The following is a 20,890-nucleotide window of genomic DNA, read 5'->3' as shown; positions in this document are numbered from 1 at the left end:
TTTTTATCATAAATGTTCAATAACGTTCCAACTGGGGAATTCCTTTGTCTTCAGAAATGCAATGGAACTCAAGCTAACTCTCACCTGAACGTACGTGGTCAGCTCATGCCACTCTGCCAGACCACTGACTCATCCAGCTCCCATTCCCCCCTCCTTCACAGTAGAAGCATCAAACAAGGTTCTAAAGACTGTTGACATCTAGTGGAAGCCTTAGGAAGTGCAATTTGACCCCATAGACACTGTATATTTGATAGGCAATGAATTGAAAAACTACAAACCTCAGATTTCCCACTTCCTGGTTGGATTTTTTCTCAGTTTTTTGCCTGTCATATGAGTTATGTTATGCTCACAGACATCATTCAAACATTTTTAGAAACTTTAGAGTGTTTTCTATCCAAATCTACTAATAATATGCATATATTAGCAACGGGGCCTGAGTAGCAGGCAGTGTACTCTGGGCACCTTATTCATCCAAGCTACTCAATACTGCCCCCAGCCATAAGAAGTTTTAAGGGGAGTCCTATAATAAAAACGGTTATAAAATACAAATAGAGTTCTAAAATTATTCCGCAAAACATCAATACCCAAAATTATAGCCTAAATTGCAATGCCTACAAGTTGAAGGCCTATTTTGAATTATTAAAGTGATATGCTTAAGAACTTTGGAGAATTTAGATAATTTTGAATTAAGTAAACAAATGGATAAGACATTTTTATTCTCTTTTATTTAGTTTCTATTGCAACTCAGACAAATGCCTGAATGGATGAATTAAATGTTCCAAATATGTTGGAATGACGGGTTGCACGGATCATGCATGCTCTGCACTTTATTTGGCTAGTAGTCAAATAGTCCTACATTAGGGTATAATGACTATGGCTGCATGTCTCCAGAAGGGCATCGTCTGAGGCTGAGGCGTGCTTTTCTGAATAGGCATGGTGCTGTGGTGCTGCATGGATATTTTTATTTAACCTTTATTTAACTAGGCCAAGTCAATTAATAACATATTATTATTTACAATGACGGCCTACGCTGGCCCTCTTGGGCCAATCAGTGTATCAAAATGGTGACTGAGATATCACGTGTGACTAACGTATGTACAGTTGACTACTAATTTTGTAAATGCCGGATCTCTATGGCAAGATTCATCATTCACCCAAGTTTCGACAAAATCGGGCTAGTGGTGTCTTAGATATCGCGTTAGTTAGGGATCCCTAATAAATACAAAATATCCCTGAGCATCTGTGCTAAATTCCATCACTCTAAGTCAAACAGATCAAGAGATATAAACATGTGCCCATTATGGCGCCACCTTGAGGTCGATATGAATGTTCTTGCATATGTTAAGTCTTGACAGTATGTTGTTACAATACACAGTGGTGGCAAAAGTACTCAATTGTCATACTTGTGTAAAAGTAAAGATTCCTTTAACAGAAAATGACTCAAGTAAAAGTGAAATTTACCCAGTAAAATACTACTTCAGTAAAAGTCTAAAAGTATCTGGTTTTAAATGTACTTAAGTAGAGTGGTATAAAAAGTACCAAATTGTCATACTTGTGTAAAAGTATGAAGTAAAAGTAAATACTATACATCAAATTCCTTATATTAACGGACGGTACTATTTTCGTATTATTTTACATTACGGACAGAAAGGGGCACACTCCAACACTCCACACTAATTTACAAACACAGTAGTTGTGTTTCGTGAGTACGCCAGCTCAGAGGCAGTATGGATGACAAAGCGTTATATTGATAGGTGCCATAATTCTGCCCTACTTGAGCATTCTAAATGTAACGAGTACTTTTGTGTCAGGGAAAATGTAAGGAGTAAAAAGTACATTATTTTCTTTAGGAATGTAGTGGAGTAAAAGTAAAAGTTGTCAAAAATATAAATAGTAAAGCACAGATACCCCAAAAAACAACTTAAGTAGTACTTAAAAGTATTTTTACTTAATTTACACCACTGACAATACGGATATCGTTGACTGATTTATATGCATTTATCTGCCAGACCACGCCCACGTGAATGTTTATTGGTCAATATTGTTTTAGGTACTAGTCTGGAAAATATGGACAAAGCCGTTGAAAGGCTTTGTCCATAAATGCCACATATCAAGTGTTGTGCAGATGGGTCATTTGGTTCCAGAAGAGTAGCGTTGTGTTTTTCACAAAATTCTAAATGGTGGAAAATCCATCATAGCAGACCTTATGGGTCACTGAAGCAAATTTGTAAGGAGAGGGACCTACATACAGAATTTTGTGATTTTTGGGTCGTGACATTTCAGTTAGCATTTTCAATCTCTTGTTATAGCGCCACCATCTGGTCAATCAGTGTTATTTAATACGCTTAATTAAAATATATATATATCTGAGTTGTGCTTGTTGTTCAAACGCGTTTCTCCCCTCTCATTGGCTAGAATGGTCCCACCTGATCTGAACCTCCTCCCGACTGTCTTCTAGTCTGAGTACCAGTCTCTTTAGCTAACATTTCACTCCTTGCCACTCCTTCTCATTGCCAAAGAGTCGTTGGCACATGACATGGAGTACAGGGAGTGGATTAGTTAAAGAGACTGGTGCCCAGGCTAACCGCCTTCCATTTTGAAGACATTTATTTTAATTGTAAACTAAATTATCTTACATTCTGCAATAAATAGTTCACCCAACTAAAGATAAACGTCTGGAAAGGCAGTTCTATGTGGACGCGTGATGAACTGCTCTCAACCGGTGCCAGTGACCTTTATTTAGGGAATCGGCAGTACCGTATAATAGACATTTTCAAACACATCCTGCTTTGATAATGGGGCTTTTGGCCTAATAGTATTAATGTATAATGTCAGCTCTAGGCCTACTGAAGTTGAGCTGAGTCTGCTGAGTGCCATGCCATATCATATTTTTTGTGTGCCACCCTGTGGTCCAAATCTATAACAGCTTGTTATTGACAGTGTTTCATGGAATACTGTACCACATAGTTTTTCATAGATAGGTGTAGGCCATCATCATTATCATTAGCAATATCATCATTCTTGCAACTAATGGATAATTCCAATGAGCTCATTTTATACTTTCTGGTAGTAGTATGTTTTTGGCATTTGTTTCATTAGTCTATTGTTGATATTGTCCCAAAATCTTTTGCATGTCAGCAAGTTTAAAATGTATAACTTTCAAAATACAGAAAAATAGCCTGTATGATGTATTTGACATTATATGATGCAAAATGCATATCTGGGACTAGAAGTCAGAGGACATCAACATGCTGAATTTGTTGCTCCTAGTCTACAGTTAGCAACAGTAGTCCCAGATAGTGTGAAAATAATGTGAAATATTCTGGCTAATTAAGTCTAAATGCTTGTAATTTTCCCCACCTAATCCAACTCAATAGTTAATCTGCCAGCCAGTGGAGTGGGTAAATCAGAATATGCATGACACCAGCGACAGCCTGCCTGTCTGCTCCACATTAATCCCAAACCTCTCCTCTCCCTTTGAACATATGTCCTCCAGGCGAGTCGTTAAAAGAATCCCAGCGCTCTGGAGAGAGGAGAGAAGAAGCAGAGTCTGATCTGGCTTTTTTCTCCTGTTTGTTAAAGCCCACAACCTTATAACTGCGACTCGTCTAATGTGCGGCGTTCACAGTTGGTTTGGTTGCCTTGCCTGTCTTCTCTCACAGAGACAGAGAGAGGAGCAGGAGCTCTTGGATAAAGATTCACCGTAATTACTTTCACTCCACAACTACTGAGAGAGAGAGGGAGAGAGAGAGAGAGAGATGGAAGCCAATGTTGCATTAACGACCCGTTGTGCAATGGCAGCAATTATCAAGTGCAACACTGCAGTTACGGGCCTGTCCGCCATCATCAGGATTACACAGGCACTTGCATGTATTTCCTGGAGGATTGGAGAATGGCGTGTCTGTCGCTGTGGAAAATTACCTTTTAGAGATGTCATTATTTATTTATTTGCAGTGCACAGTCTGAGAGCTGTGGGATCGATTCATGGGATTTGCGTTGTAAATCAGCTCATTTAGAGATACTGAAATAGTTGTGTTGATGCAACTTCTAACTCGTTCCCACTGTTTGAATGTCCTAGATTGTAATCCAAACTGATATGTTCTGAAGTGAAAAAAATGTGAAACACAATCTAAAACACACCACACACATTTTACAGTTACCATCCGTACAACACAGTAAATGTCCAGTCTGTTGTCCTCAATGCTGCAGCTTATAGTCCACTCACAGACTAATGCATCTAGTAAAATAGTACCCCAGCATGGCCCATAGATATCTTTCCTCTCTAATACTCAGGCTACTCCAGATTGCTGCATGGGAACAGACTTCTAAGAGCATCATTGGCTCTCATTACCTTGAAGCCTTCAGGCATGGCAGTAACTAGGGCAGGCTATATGAGTGAAGAAAGTACATCCGTAGCCCCACACACACACAGGCCCAACAGAACCTCCTGCTGTTTCCTCCATTTGTCTTTGAAAGTCTATCTGAACAAAATCTCTGCCCGCTCAACTGTTAAAATGCATAGAATATCATATGAAAGGACACAGAAATTAGTGGACCACTGCCACTATACAGTCTTAGAAAAAAGGTTCCAAAAGGGATCTTCAGCTGTCCCCATAAGGTACAACCGTTTTTGGTTCCAGGTAGAACTATTTTGGGTTCCATGTAGAACCTTCGGTGTAAAGCTTTCTACCTGGAACTTTTTTTTATATTAACCTTTATTTAACTAGGCAAGTCAGTTAAGAACAAATTCTTATTTACAATGATGGCATACCACGGCCAAACCCTAACCCGGACAACGCTGGGCCAATTGTGCACCGCCCTATGGGAATCCCAATCACAACAGATTGTGTTACAGCCTTGAACCGAACCAGGGTCTGTAGTGACACCTCTAGCACTGAGATGCAGTGCCTTAGACCGGGTTCTGCTATGGGGACAGCTGAAGAGACGTTTTAAGTTCTAGATAGCAAGAGTGTATGTCTATGTGATGGTTTGTGTACAGCATGTGACTATACTGACATCAGTTGGAGTTGACAGCTTGCATAGTTTCAACACAGCCAGCCAATGGGAGCATGGGAATAGAGTTGTACACACACACTCCAGGCCATGGAAGCACATGAATGGGGAAGAGGGTGGCTTAGCGTCGGCTCAGAGTGACAGTGACAGGATGGGGAAATGACTGGCTGACGCACAACTTAACAGCAGATGCTGTGCTGCATTGAGCCGCAGACTGGTGTGTGTGTGCGTGTCCGTGTGTCGTGCTTGTGTGTGTATTTTGGTGGGAGAATGAGATCGTACAGTAATGACCATCTTTACAAAATCATTCAATTGAATTACCTGAATCTGTCTTCTGTGAACTATGTAAGGAATGATTTAACCATGACTGGGAGGCAGAGGAAGAAGGCAGAGTATTGAATGCTTCTCTGGACGGCCAAACAAAACTGCATAGTGTTTCTGGCTCTGAGCTCCACGGAGAAGTACTGAGGTCCTCCGAGGCCCCATTCACTGGGGAAAAGATTTAGCTCAATCCAACGTGAAGGTCAATTTGTCTCTGTATCTGCCAAAGCCAACTAAACCTCAATGAATTGTGTGTTTGGATCCGTGCTTAGAGACATACTCTCCCATGGGACTGATACATTTATCATTGCATAAATGAGCAGGCGGTTGGTACGAGATGGAACTGGACTTTTTGGTTAGACCTCTACTGTAGAATACACAGATCCCCTTCCAATTCCAATTAAGGTTATGGTTGACCAAAACGTGTTTCCAGTGTATGTTTAACATGAAGAGTTGCGCCTCTTACTCTTATGCGGTGACTACAAATCCAACCCATTCACTCACTGAGATGATCCAGTGTGATCCACCCAGAGACAGTATGGCATCATACTCTGAACATTCTGCAGATTGGGGAGAATAGAGTATATTGAGGACCAACTCTACAATACTGCAGTGTTATCACATCAAACTTGTAGACTTGTGTGATGATGAGTCAACAAAGTTTCAGATTTCTACACTAATTATAGGATAATCTCATGCAATCCCTCCCAGCCATGGAGCTAGCCTCCCTCCAGCCCCCTCCTCACACTTCTGATTATCTCCAAGACTTTGTACTTCACTTTCACCACAGTTCCCTGAGCGCTTGTGTGTGTGTAATCCACTTTCACTGCGTTTCAGTTCCCTGCCCAACAATGGCACTTCCTGTTTTATCATTTAGATGCTTGTTATTCAGGCAGGTCACCCGTGATACAAGTCAGTATTCGACATCCATCCATGTCTGAGGACGTCGGGTGATGATGTGGAAACCGGCCACTAGGGGCAGTTTTGCTAAGGAGTTAACCTTAACCTTTGCCTTTACCGTAACCATTTAGAGTTAATGCCTAACCTTAAGCTTAACATTAAAAATGTGGAGTTAGTGCCTAAACGTACCCTTAAACACCACTAAATTTGACATGTGGAACAACTTTGAAGTTCGAAGTTTGAGAAACATGGTAGAATGTCTAATTCTGACGTGAGACTGTGAGAGCTTGTAGCGTTGTTTGGCTTTTGGGCGTTGATAGCAAAATCATCCTGTTCTCATGTACCGTCTCTAAGATCATTGTGTATTATATACATGGTCAGATTTTTTTGCATTTAAACTAAAGTAAACCAGTTGGCATTTTATACCTTTGACAAAGGCTTCAAGCTGAAAAGTCGCTGCTAATGAATTGAGTGAAAATAAAATAATATTTAATGTGTAAATATGTACATGAATACCTATACTTTTAGACATATTTACTGTACACAACCCTCTGTGTGTTTTATACAACATTGACTCTGTTAGGTTTTTGCATCAAGAACCTTTTAGTGGATGTTCTATAATAGTCAACAAATCTGTCATCAGAGGATACGTAGTGCCTTTAGATCTCTAACAACCGACAAAATGTTATCTCTTGCTGAAAGATGCTGTAGAATAGATTATAAAGGGGCTTTGATTCATCAACCTCAGCCTGAACTGTAATGACCAGCAAAGGGCCTGAAATCAGGAAGAACACAGAAGATCCAGAGGATAAGAGAATACGATGCCTTTATGAACAAGTCATTGTGATCTTAAAACCCACTTGGATTAAAGTAGGCCTACTGTAGTTGTAAAAGAATATCAGTCCATTCATGTAGTATTACTAAAATTCAACAAAATGCTCATAACCAGCCTCACGAGGCATATGATGATGTCATTGCTCAAAATTACATTTAGCCTTAGTTCCTTCTGTCTTTTTAAAGTCAGACGATAAATTATTCTCCAGTATCTTGGATTGACGGGGGTGACAAGAGTGCTTGAGATTGTTACATCAACCCACTCAGTAAATATTGAGTAGTCTCTCTAAATCCCCCGTTGTTCCTCAATCTATGCTGCCCCTTTCTTTCTGTTGGGTTATTATGTACCCTTCAGGATCTCTCTCTCTCTCTCCCAGACCCTTCTATCTGTACCTCCTCTCTCTCTCTCTCTCTCTCTCTCTCTCTCTCAGACCCTTCTATCTGTACCTCCTCTCTCTCTCTCTCTCTCTCTCTCTCTCTCTCTCTCTCTCTCTCTCTCTCTCAGACCCTTCTATCTGCACCTCCTCTCTCTCTCTCTCTCTCTCTCTCTCTCTCTCTCTCTCTCTCTCTCTCTCTCTCTCTCTCTCAGACCCTTCTATCTGTACCTCCTCTCTCTCTCTCTCTCTCTCTCTCTCTCTCTCTCTCTCTCAGACCCTTCTATCTGTACCTCCTCTCTCTCTCTCTCTCTCTCTCTCTCTCTCTCTCTCTCTCTCAGACCCTTCTATCTGTACCCCTCTCTCTCTCTCTCTCTCTCTCTCTCTCTCTCTCTCTCTCTCTCTCTCTCTCTCTCTCTCTCTCTCTCTCTCAGACCCTTCTATCTGTACCTCCTCTCTCTCTCTCTCTCTCTCTCTCTCTCTCTCTCTCTCTCTCTCTCTCTCTCTCTCTCTCTCTCTCTCTCTCAGACCCTTCTATCTGTACCTCCTCTCTCTCTCTCTCTCTCTCTCTCTCTCTCTCTCTCAGACCCTTCTATCTGTACCTCCCCTCTCTCTCTCTTTCTCTCTCTCTCTCTCTCTCTCAGACCCTTCTATCTGCACCTCCTCTCTTATCTCTCTCTCTGGCCTTTTTGAATTTATATCCTCTCTTTCTTTCCATTCTCCCATTCTCCTGTCACTGTCCCTTAGACTCTCTTCCCCCTCCCTCCCTCTCTCCCTTCCCCATCTACCCCAGTCTCTCTCCCACTCTCTGTCTCCCTCCTGCTCTACCCCCCTCTCTCTCCCTTTCTTCCTCTCAATCCCTCTTCTCTGAGCACCTACATAGATCAGAGAGGGTATGTCTCTCAGTTAGCTGCTCAGTTACCAGACTCCTTGATTCCTCCCAGCTATCTGGGTGACCTATTTCTGCGTATACTCATGGATTTTAATGCTGTGATATTAAGTAAAGCATATTTCAACAGTAACTCAACCATCCACAGTCAAGAGGAGGAGAATAGCTCCCACACTATCTTTAAAGTCTTGTTCCTCAGTCATGTTGATGTCTTTTTATGAAGTGACTCTGGATCCGACTTTTCTGGACCCCTCTTCCCAACAGCTAAAGGTCCAGAAGCTTCTGCTCGTGCATGATGGTCTACTTTATGCATGGTCTTTGCTCTACTCATAGAGAACATAATACGGCAAAGGGTGCTTGTTTAATAAAGTTAGATCAAAGCTGAATAAATTTTTGCGAGAGCGGACTCTTACACGTTCTATCTTTCCTACCTTTGTAGGAGCGGGACGATATATGGTGATCAATATTTATTTCCAGGCAATGTAGTAAACTATAGCCCTTATCATATTTAGGAAATGAATGTCCTTGAAAAGATAACTGCCCCATGCTTCTTCACCCATGCATGTAGCCTACTCTATTTAATTGATACCAAATCCACACCTGATCTCACACACCCAACTAGGAGAGGCGAGGTAGGCTACTGAACTTGAGCAGCAAGAATGATGAGACCTGGACACTTACACTTTCTCTTGAGCTACATTTTGAATATAGGGTGTAGCCTACCTTTTAGGAGCCGGACAATTTGCAGGCAGAGAAATAAATTGCGCCAATCTAGCTCGCAATGGTATGCCCATGTTGCGCCTTTTCATTTTCAATTATGATATTTTTTTGGATTGCACCTCGACTCACGTCGGTGAAGTGCCCGCCACTTATTTCCATTGTCAATATTTATTTACAGACACTAGTAGCCTAAACTAAATATAAAATAAAATGCTATTGGTCACATACACATATTTGGCAGATGTTATTGCGGGTGTAGCGAAATGCTTGTGTTCCTACTCCAACAGTGCAGTAGTATCTAACAATACACAAACAAAGTAAAAGTAATGGAATTAAGAAATATATAAATATTAGGATGAGCCATGTCGGAAAGGCATTGACTAAAATACAGTAGGATAGAACACAGTATATACATTCAGATTGAGTAAAGGAGTATGTAAACATTGTGAAAGTGACAAGTGTTATATTATTAAAGTGGCCAGTGATTCCATGTCTATGTATATAGGGAAGCAGCCTCTAAGATGCAGGGTTGAGTAGCTGGGATGTAGCCGGCAGTGGTGAATAAAGTACCAAATTGTCATACTTGAGTAAAAGTAAAGATACCTTAATAGAAAATGAAAGTTACCCAGTAAAATACTACTTGAGTAAAAGTCTAAAATTATTTGGTTTTAAATATACATAAGTATCAAAAGTACATGTAATTGCTAAACTATACTAATAATTTCAAATTCCTTATATTAAGCAAAGCAGCTGGCCACATTTTCTAGTTTTTTATTAATTTACGGATAGCCAGAGGCCTTGTAGGCATCTCGAAAAGGCAAGTATCAGTGGTCTAGTGTTTTTCCTAAGCGAGTACTACGGTCAATGTGTTGATAGAACTTTGGTAGCGGTTTCCTCAAATTTGCTTTGTTAAAATCCCCAGCTACAATAAATGAGACCTCAAGATATGTGGTTTGCAGTTTGCATAAAGTCCAGTCAAGTTCCTTGATGGACGCCGTGGTATCGGCTTGAGGGGGAATATACACGGCTGTGACTATAACCGAAGAGAATTATCTTGGGAGGTAATACAGTTGGCATTTCATTGTGAGGTATTCTAGGTCGGTTAACAAAATTACTTGAGTTTCTGTATGTTATCACAATCACACCAGGAGCAGTTAATTATGAAACCTTTCTTCTTCACGGAGAGTTCTTTATTCCTGTCTGCGCGATGAACTGAAAACCCAGCTGGCTGTATAGACAAGGACAGTATATCCCGAGAGCCATCATTCCGTGAAATAGACAATGTTTGTCATGACTTCCACCGAAGGTGGCTCCTCTCCCTTTTCAGGCGGTGATCGGCGGCCTTCGAGCTGCCACGGATCCATTTTTCCTTTTCATTTGTTTCTCTCTGTTTTGTTTACACCTGTGTCCTATTAGTTGACTTCGGTGGGTTTATTAACCTCTGCTGCCTGCTAGTCTTTGTGTGGGATTGGTTGCTGTGGTTACTTTGTTAGGGGTGCGTGTCTGCACCACGGGGTTTTCTTTCTCATGGCAGTTGTACCGTTTTGGTATGTGTTTAGGAGTTGAGGTTTCTCCTCCATGTGTAGCGTTTATTTCACTGTGTGTGGTGACCTCGTTTGGGCGTGTTCCCCCCCCATGTTGTTGTTGAGTTGGGACTTCTGAATAAATAATTGTGCCACTGGGACTTCCTTGCTCTCCTGCTCCTGATTCCTGCACCTCCTTCTAGGAGGCACGTAACAATGTTACAGTCCCTGATGTCTCTCAAAGTTAATTTCTTTGTAAAGATAACTGCCACTTGATTCTTTGAGTATGCATAGGTAGGCTGTCATTGGAAACAAAAATTTGTTCTTAACTCACTTGCCTCGTTAAATAAAGGTTACATACAAATAAATAAATAAAATAGGCTATAGCCTATAGAAAAGGAAAGGTAGACTAGAACTTGAAGCAGTGAATGCTGAGAATGTGTGAATAATGCGACAAAGATGTGCTTTTAATACAATAAGTAGACTAATGCATACAAAGCAGAAAGACAAATGTTTACAAATAGTCTGCGGGGAATAAAATGTATCCCAAAATTGTCTGTCTGGTTGAGAGAATGCCAAGAGTGTGCAAAGCTATCATCAATGGGTGGCTACTTTGAAGAATCTCAAATATAAAATATATTTAGATTTGTTTAACACTTTTTTGTTCACGACATGATTCTATATGTGTTATTTCATAGTTTTGACATCTTCATTATTATTCTTGCAATGTAGAAAATAGTGAAAATAAAGAAAAACACTTAGATTAGGTGTGTCCAAACTTTTGACTAGTACTGTATATCTCAAGAAGATCTAAACGCATCCCCATTAAAATGAGATAAAATGGTTGGTATGCAGATGCTGAATGTACCTTTCACCGCTAAAACTTTAAGATTTATCATTCACATTTTACAGTAGAAATGTTAAGGGAGGTTCTCTTCAAGTAGAGCACAGACTGTGTAAAGTAGAGAATCCGACACATGCACAGAAGCTTCGGGAACTGTAGGTTTTGGGAAAAGGGGTCCAGAAAAAAATCCAATCTGCAGTTTCTGCTGTCTTTTTAAGTATGCGATAATTACATTTAAAAAACAGACTAAAAATGATGTCAGTATTCCGATCAGCTTTGTAATTGTAAAATAGTTAGGCCTATGTGTTCATTGAAAGTCTTTGAAAGATAAAAGTGGGGGAAATGGTGTTCATTATAAAATAGGTGTTTCGAGTCCTGGATGCTGATTGGCTGACAGCCGTGGTATACACGGCCATATCCCATGGGTAAAACAAAACAGTTATTTGAATTGCTCTAATTATGTTGGTAACTAGTTTATAATAGCAATAAGTCACCTCAGGGGTTTGTGGTATATGGCCAATATACCACAATATATAAACAATATATGGTCAATATACCACGTCTAATGGCTGTATCCAGGCACTCCATGTTGCGTCTTGCAAAGACTGATTGGCTGATAGCTGTGGTATATCAGACCATATAGCACGGATATGACAAAACATTTTATTTTTACTACTCTAATTACGTTTGTAAACAATAGCAATAAGGCACCTCGTGGGTTTGTGGTATATGGCCAATATACCACACCCTCTCGGGCCTTATTGCTTAATTATGTCACAGTTTTATGTTATTTCAAATACATTATTTCAACTTGGAACATTGGCATACTGTTGCCTACAATAATCATGGGAGGAAATTTTCAGTCAAAATATGATTATAATGCAGTATAATTGCAGATAATTGGTGTGAGTCAACTCAACCTACCCACCCGCATCAACGATCTTTAAAATTAACTGTGTGACTGGTTGCCACACTCACCAGGAACGTTCAATACGAATATCTTCCTAGGAATCCCATTCCGTGTTTTCCTGCGCGCCATTATTAAGCGCTATCTAGCGCATAGGAATAATTTGGCAAAATTAAATAACAGGACCTTATAAGAAATCGGCGAAAATAAGGGTACAGGGGGATAACGTTTTGCATTATTTTGAATAGTCAGAATATGAGAAGACACCTCGGATGGAGTTATTTCAGCCGCATTTCTGTGCTGCATATGATGTGTTTTTCATTGGCTATGCTGCGTCCACGGACCGTTATATTTTAGGCTGACTGGTTGTGTAGCAGTCTACTCGTGCAATACACCGCTCAAAACATCTCATAATTATTTTTCCTACACGTGGAGGATCAAAACTGCACAGAGAATGCTTAAACATGGGATAGGCCTATGCGTTTTATGTGGTCAGTATTTATCTGCTACGATTTTGAAGATCCGACAAACAGCGGCTCAGTATGCAGTCCTTCTCAATCGCGTCATAGCCCACTTCTGCTGAATGCAAAGAAAGACAGACTTGAGACTCTTTAAATATTTAAGGATGTGGACTCTTCGAAACTGAAGATATACTAGTCTCTTTGTTTAACATATTCTATGCATGATCTTCTATCAATACATTTTAAACAGAGAAGTCACGGATGAGAGCCCATGACCAGGCTCCAAAATTACCCCGAACGAGGACGCAGCCCTACAATTACTCCAATGCGAAATGGTAGGTGGTTAAAGATTATTAGTGAAATGTTGTAATTAGTCTACGTTATTTTACAAAATGAGCAATAGAAATATGTTTCAGCTTTGTTTCTCTGTCCAGCAGATAATAACCTAGCCTATCAATGCGCACACAGAGTTCAATTTGACCATAGCAATTATCTACTGTTGATTTGCAGCACCAGCTTCTCCAGGTGGAATGTCGTCTACGGTATATATATATTTTGAAAATGCCTTCATAAACACAAATCTACATTGAACCTTATTGCGCATCACAAAGAGGAGGACTCCTGAATTTGTCCTGATTAATTCCAAAAACACTGCTATTTGGATCCCGGACATCAACAACTTTAATGGCTTTTGTGTTCAGACGATGGAGAGTGTTATTGGTGCTGAACGTGATTGCGGTTGCGGGGTTCATGACGCTTTGGACCAAGTGCACCCACAACCGAGTGACAAAAACCACCGGTCAGGACGATGTGAAAAGACAATCACGCTCTAACGGCACGGCTCAAGGTTTGAGCATCAGTCATGAAGTATTACTAAAGAGACTCGGGTCATTGGAGGACGTGGTCTACAGACAGCTTAATGGTAGGCTATGACTCTAGCACTCTCGCCTACCCACCTAAAAACAATGACTATGGCTCATTGGTTATTTTTTATTTGCTGTCACTCAAAATCTACCATGGTTGCTGTTATTTACATAGTCTGCGGCTCAGGATCCATCCAAAATGGCACTCTATAATTAGTGTACTACTACTTTTGATCAGGGCCCACAGGGTAGTGCACTATATAGGGAATAGGGTGCCATTTGGGACACAAGTTTAGTATACAGCTATCTCCTTTGTTAAAAGTCAATCATTTTCAAAACAACTAAGCAAACGTGTTATAGCATAGTGACCTTTTCTTGACTGTGAACTACAGGTCTGTCCAAGTCGCTGGGGCTGATTGAGGGTTTCGGGGGGCGAGGTAAAGGGGGCCTCCCCGCCACCCTAGCCACAAAAGAAGAGGATGACGCAAAAGTACTGAGAGAAAAGTATGGATACAACGCTTACCTCAGCCAAAAGATATCACTGGATCGGTCCATACCAGACTACCGGCCCAGCAAGTAAGTTTTAGGCACCCTATAGTGCACTCTATAGTGCACTCTATTCCTTATATAGTACAGCATTACTTTTGACCAGGGTCGCCCTTACTGTAGCTCAGTTGACAACAGTGTTTCAGTACAATAGACCCACTACAATTTTCATGTGCTTTTATGTTTTTCCAAAGACCAATCCAAGCATTAGTGTGTGTGTGTGTGTGTGCACTTCGTATTATTTGATACCCATATCTAGATCTCAGCCATATCTTGGGCTCATGCTCTAATCAAAACTGATAAGCATGATAGTGTATACTTTGCTGTCTTAGTTGTTTCGCTGCTACTGGGTTGTTGCCATGGTCGGAGAGACTAATGATTAAAGCTATGTCAGCAGATGTTTTTGTTTTGGCACCACTTAGCTTTGTGGTTAAAAATACAATATTCTTAAAACCATCTATTAATATCTCTGTAGCCTAATCCCTCTTTCTTTGTTGTGCTTTTTTGTGGTCTTATTTGTTATGAAGTTGCAGTCAAATGCGCCAATTGACACGTGCACACACTCTGGACGCACACACGCACGCACGCACGCACGCACGCACACACACACACACACACACACACACACACACACACACACACACACACACACACACATACACACACACACACACACACACACTCTGGACACACACACACACTCTGGACACACACACACTCTGGACACACTCACACTCTGGACACACACACACACACACACACACAAGTAAATGTAATTGCTAAAATATAATTAAGTATCAAAAGTAAAAGTATTAATCATTTCAAATTTCTTATATTAAGCAAATCAGAAGGCACCATTTTCTTGTTTTTTAAATTTACGGATAGCAAGGGGCACACTCCAACACTTAGACAGAATTTACAAATGAAGCATTTGTGTTTAGTGAGTCCGCTAGATCAGAGGCATTAGGGATGACCAGGGTTGTTCTCTTGATAAGTGTGTGAATTGGACCCTTGTCCTGTCCTCCTAAGCATTCAAAATGGAATGAGTAGTTTTGAGTGTCATGGAAAATGTAGTGAATGTAGTGAAGTAAAACAAAAAGTTGTCAAAACTATAAACAGTATAGTAAAGTACATATAAATAAAAATACAACTTAAAACTTGTAACGTTCATCCTCTTCTTCTGACGAGGAGTAAGAGAGGTCGGACCAATGTGCAGCGTGGTAAGTGTCCATAACGATACTTTATTTACATGAACAATAAACTACAAAATAACCACGTGAAATACCGAAACAAACTAAACAGTCCCGTGTGGCACAAACACTGACACGGAAAATATTCACCCACCACTCAAAAGTGAAACCAGGCTACCTAAGTATGGTTCCCAATCAGGGACAACGATTGACAGCTGCCTCTGATTGAGAACCATACCAGGCCAAACACAGAAATACCAAAACATAGAAAAGGGAACATAGACAACCCACCCAACTCACGCCCTGACGATACTAAAACAAAGACATAACAAAAGAACTAAGGTCAGAACGTGACAAAACTTCTTCGGGATCGGTGTCCCGTCCACTGGACAGTTGAGCTAATGTAGGGTAATGCGATTAGCATGAGGTTGTAAGTAACAAGAACAATTCCGAGGACATAGACATATCTTATATTGGCGAAAGCTTAAATTCTTGTTAATCTGACGGCACTGTTTAATGTACAGTAGCTATTACAGTGAAAGAATGCCATGCTATTGTTTGAGGAGAGCGCACAATTTTTAACATGAAAAGTTTTTAAGAAGCAAATTAGGCACATTTAGGCAGTCTTGATACAAAATTTGGAACAGAAATGCAATGGTTCATTGGATCAGTCTAAAACTTTGCACATACACTGCTGCCATTTAGTGGTCAAAATATAAATTGTACCTGGGCTGGCATAATACATTATGGCCTTTCTCTTAAATTTCAAAGATGATGGTACAAAAGACATACAAGAGAACATTTTTTCTTTCTTTCTATTATCTTTTACCAGATCTATTGTGTTACATTTTCCTACATTCCTTTCACATTTCCACAAACTCCTTTCAAATGGTAAACACTCCAAAACAAAAGTCTCTTTGAACTATTAGGATGTAGCCAGCCACAGATTCCTCACTCCCTCTCATCAAGGCTGGCTCTCGTTATAACGAAAGCTACAATAAAAATAGGCCTCTTATCTCTCTCTCCCACAGTGCACCCACTGTGAGCCTAGGGAGAGGGGGGGGGGGTACGTTTTTTGAAAAATGTGATTGTGGGGAACAGGAAGAGGCACATGGTTCTCATTTTCAATTGCAAAACAAAAATGTGTGAGCTCATCAACAGGGATCATAATGTATAGAAGAGACTTGGAGAAGAAGAATCTTGCGTGGTGGTAATGAACTTGGAAACCTACATTAGAATGTTGGGCAGTACCAAAAGGGCGGGCTACATTATATTATATACATATTATATAGGGCTACTTAAGACATTAGCTTTATATAAGAGGGTTCAAGTACCGTATTACTGAACATCGAATGATGGACTCACCGTTTGCCTTTATCTGTTATATATAAGGATGTATTAGTGTTGGATGTAATTAGTGATGATAGCTAATGATGTGTTTCTGCATATGTCTTTGTGTGTGAGTGTGTGTGTGGTCTCCAGGTGTAAAAAGGCCAGCTTCCCCAGGGATCTTCCAAACATCTCCCTTATCTTTATCTTTGTCAACGAGGCGTTGTCAGTAATCCTCCGCTCGGTCCACTCAGCTGTCAATCACACACCGGCTCACCTCCTCAAAGAGATCATCTTGGTGGACGACTACAGCGATGATGGTGAGGAGAAATATACATGCACGCACTCACATTTTGGTGAAGAAATGGTATAAGAACATACACACATCCACACATCCAATATACACTACTGTTCAAAAGTTTGTGGTCACTTAGAAATGTCCTTGTTTTTGAAAGAAAAGCTTTTTTTTGTCCATTAAAATAACATAACATTGACATAACATAACATTGATCAGAAATACAGTGTAGATATTGTTCATGTTGTAAATAACTATTGTAGCTGGAAATGGCAGATGTTTTATTTTTTATATAGACGCACAGAGGCCTATTATCAGCAACCTTCATGTCACGGTTGTCATAAGAACGGGCCCAAGGCGCAGCGGATATTGAGTTCCACATATTTATTTCAAAAGTGAAACCAAGTGAAAGCCAAAACAATAAATCCAATAGACGAAGTGACTCCGTGGTGCACAAACACAAAATAATAGCCCACAAACACAGGTGGGAAAAATATATACTTAAATATGATCCCCAATTAGAGACAACGATTACCAGCTGCCTTTAATTGGGAATCAAAGAAAACACTAACATAGAAAATATAAACTACAATGCCCCCTAGTCACGCCCTGACCTACTACACCATAGAGAAACAAGGGCTCTCTATGTTTAGGGCGTGACACATCACTCCTGTGTTCCAATGGCACGTTGTGTTAGGTAATCCAAGTTTATCATTTTAAAAGTCTAGTTGATCATTAGAAAACCCTTTTGCAATTATGTTAGCACAGCTGAAAATGTTTGTCCTGATTAAAGAAGCAATAAAACTGGCCTTCTTTAGACTAGTTGAGTATCTGGAGCATTAGCATTTGTGGGTTTGATTACAGGCTCAAAATGTCCAGAAACAAATCACTTTCTTTGAAACTAGTCAGCCTATTCTTGTTCTGAGAACTGAAGGCTATTCCATGTGAGAAACTGAAGATCTCGTACAACGCTGTGTACTACTCCCTTCACAGAACAGCGCAAACTGGCTCTAATCAGAATAGAAAGAGGAGTGGGAGGCCCTGGTGCACAACTGAGCAAGAGGACAAATACATTAGAGTGTCTAGTTTGAGAAACAGATGCCTCACAAGTCCTCAACTGGCAGCTTCATTAAATAGTACCTGCAAAACACCAGTCTCAATGTCAACAGTGAAGTGGCGACTCCGGGATGCTTTGGTTTAAAAAACAAGGACATTTCTAAGTGACCCCAAACTTTTGAACAGTAGTGTACATTGATACATATTCATATGATGTACAATTTGTTTATGCATTTAATGTAGTGATATTATAAATGATATTATATTCTATGCTTTATAAAGACATCCTTGTCCAACATGCTGTTTTGCTGCACAGACAGAACAGTCAAATCAAGGCAAGAGAACATGTCTGTTTGACAACATCCATCCAGGAAGGGGGACAGGAAGGGAGGAGAGGGACAGTGGTGAAGAAAGTAAGCAATGGGCAGAGAGAGAGGTGGTTAGAGAGAGGAAGACAGAGACAATGAAAGGTGCAAATAGAAATGAAGAGGGAGAGATGTGGGTAGAAGGAGAGAGTGAAAGGGTGGAAGAGAATTTAGTACAAAGTGAGGGGCAGAGAGGGAAAGAGAAAAAGGAGATATAGACTGGTCAATTTCCCCAATGTTCCTGGCACGGAGGGATGGCATAGGGCCAGCAATCCATCATGGAGGGAGAAAAAGAAGCTATTGCAGTGGTTGAGATGGAGAGGCATGCAAATAAATAACACACACCCTCTTACTGTCTGCATAACTCTTCTCCACTCAGCCACACATCCACTGCATACCCGCCTGCACATTTAGAAGGGTGCAATTGTGGCCTGCAATTCGGGGGATTCCTGCATGTGGGCATTCCCCTTTTTATACTTCTATTTGTAAATGTTTAAGCTAGGACATGCGGGAGGCAACCGTAACTTGCTAGCCTTACACCGGTAGATAGTGTCCTTCATCCCGACCTGTTGGGCACTGTTTTCCTGCAGTTCAGTTAACAACGGCGAGGGCAGGTGTTCGGCAGATGGGAGCAAAGAACAATGTGTGCTAGCTTAGCCAGCTAGTCCGGTACACAGCAGGCAGGAGGCGGGGGTGACACTGTGTGCTAGCTAACTAGCAAGATAGCATGCAGTGTCACTAACTCACAAGCTAGCTAGTTAGCTAGCATACAGTCCCCCCATCCTCCCACCTGCTGTTCTAGCAGTAGGCGGTGGGATACTCCGGTAGAGAGTGTCCTTCGACCCCCCTCGGGCACTGTTTTCTCAGCAGGCGGGAGGCTGGGGCGACACTTTGTGCTAGCTAGCTAGCAAGCTAGCACACAGTGTTTCTAACAAGCTAGCTAGTTAGGGCTGCCGCCTGTCGGGCACTGTTTTCCCGCAGTTCTGTTAATGACAGTGAGGGCAGGTGTTCGGCAGGTGGGAGCAAAGGATACTTACTGTCTACAGGTGTCACTCCATCTATCTAGCAAGGAGGACTCCGGGAGATGATGTGGGTGAAAAAAGATGTCGTGCTGGCTCATGCAGGAACCAATGGCCTGCTGAGCACATCCACCAGTGTTTCTGTGAGAGGAGTGGGGGTTCTGAGAGTGTGTTCAGGTGGGATAAACTGATCAGTTGTGCGAGAGAAAAAAGATAGAACAGAAGCCATAGCTCAGGATACACCCAACTCCCCCTGGTGTTGTTGTGAGACTGTTAGAAAGCACTGGAGTGCTGGGGCCCATGAAAACAGAGGAATTTCCCCTCTCTCTCTCTCTCTGTGTGTGTGTGTGTGTGTGTGTGTGTGCTCACATGCACTTGAGTGTTTTTCTGAAAGTGTTTGTGGGTGTGCTTCTGTGTGTGTCTGCATGCATATGGGTCTGTGGGTATAGCTTTGATTATTTGTATTTGGTTGTGTCCTAGAACAACTGAAAGGGCCATTGGAGGATTATGTAAACAAGCGTTACCCAGGCCTGGTGAAAATGGTGAGGAACCAGAAGCGTGAGGGACTGATCCGTGCCCGCATCGAGGGCTGGAAGGCAGCCAGTGGCGAGGTGACTGGATTCTTCGATGCCCACGTTGAGTTCACACCCTCCTGGTGAGTGTATGTGTGGGTTTCAACTTGAACTTTGAGTTGTTGGGATCGATGGTTTAACAAACTTTGACTTAAAGTGTGGATCAGAAGGAATACTTGAATTTAGCAGTTGTGCAGCAATGTGAGATTTTCCAGCGGAAGGAATTGCATACTACTACTAACCATCTAGCCATCTAGCATACTGTATCTCCATGACCATATTTGTGATGAAAGTCTAAAGAAGTGAATTGCCATAAGATTTTATGAAATGACGGTTTTAAAAGTATGCCTAGTATTCAAGTACTGTCACAGGTTTGGTATGTTCTTTATGTACACACTAGAGTTGACCAGTGCCCACAGAACTACCCACTACACAGGGAGCTGCTTCTCCCTATGGAGTCGCAACCCTTTGAGTCGACTCAAAAATAAGAACTTATAAACCTAACTCAGAAGAACTAGGGGGACTGACTTGGAGTCATAGGGAGGAAGAAGAGAGAAGATCTTAAGAAACCTCCAACCCCATCTAGCAATCTCTCTATGTCAGGGCTGAGCCGGTTCTGACCAGAATCAAAGAGGACCACAAGAGGATCATCCTGCCCTCCATCGATAACATCAAGCATGAGACGTTTGAGCTGGAGCGCTACGAGAACTCTGGCCATGGCTACAACTGGGAGCTGTGGTGCATGTACATCAACCCCCCCAAACAGTGGTGGGATGACGGGGACACCTCCGCACCCATTAGGTAGGCTACAAACACACTGACACGCATATGCACACAGGAACGGGCATGCGTACACACACACACGGCAA

The 20,890-nt window shown here is 41.3% G+C and overlaps 1 protein-coding gene across 4 annotated transcripts in view; it reads left to right on the top strand.

Moving 5' to 3' along the window:
* Positions 1-20,890, top strand: part of LOC118397420 (polypeptide N-acetylgalactosaminyltransferase 17) — a 35,610-nt gene that overhangs the window by 8,448 nt on the left and 6,272 nt on the right. Inside the window, exons 2-8 of one of the 4 annotated variants that reach the window (XM_035792140.2) lie at positions 13,037-13,121; positions 13,297-13,328; positions 13,488-13,708; positions 14,042-14,225; positions 16,850-17,034; positions 19,930-20,104; positions 20,625-20,822. In XM_035792140.2, the coding sequence (XP_035648033.1) occupies positions 13,119-13,121; positions 13,297-13,328; positions 13,488-13,708; positions 14,042-14,225; positions 16,850-17,034; positions 19,930-20,104; positions 20,625-20,822 (998 nt within the window). In that variant the 5' untranslated portion in view covers positions 13,037-13,118. Of the gene's footprint in view, positions 1-12,402; positions 13,122-13,296; positions 13,709-14,041; positions 14,226-16,849; positions 17,035-19,929; positions 20,105-20,624; positions 20,823-20,890 lie in introns of those variants that run through there. The other 3 variants (XM_035792139.1, XM_035792141.2, XM_035792142.2) reach the window with 3 other exon arrangements.

This window comes from Oncorhynchus keta, chromosome 18 (assembly GCF_023373465.1).
Source record: "Oncorhynchus keta strain PuntledgeMale-10-30-2019 chromosome 18, Oket_V2, whole genome shotgun sequence".
NCBI classification, from domain to species: Eukaryota; Metazoa; Chordata; class Actinopteri; order Salmoniformes; family Salmonidae; genus Oncorhynchus; species Oncorhynchus keta.
Note: the sequence above shows the minus strand (reverse complement) of the source record. Positions and strands in the feature narration are given on the sequence as shown.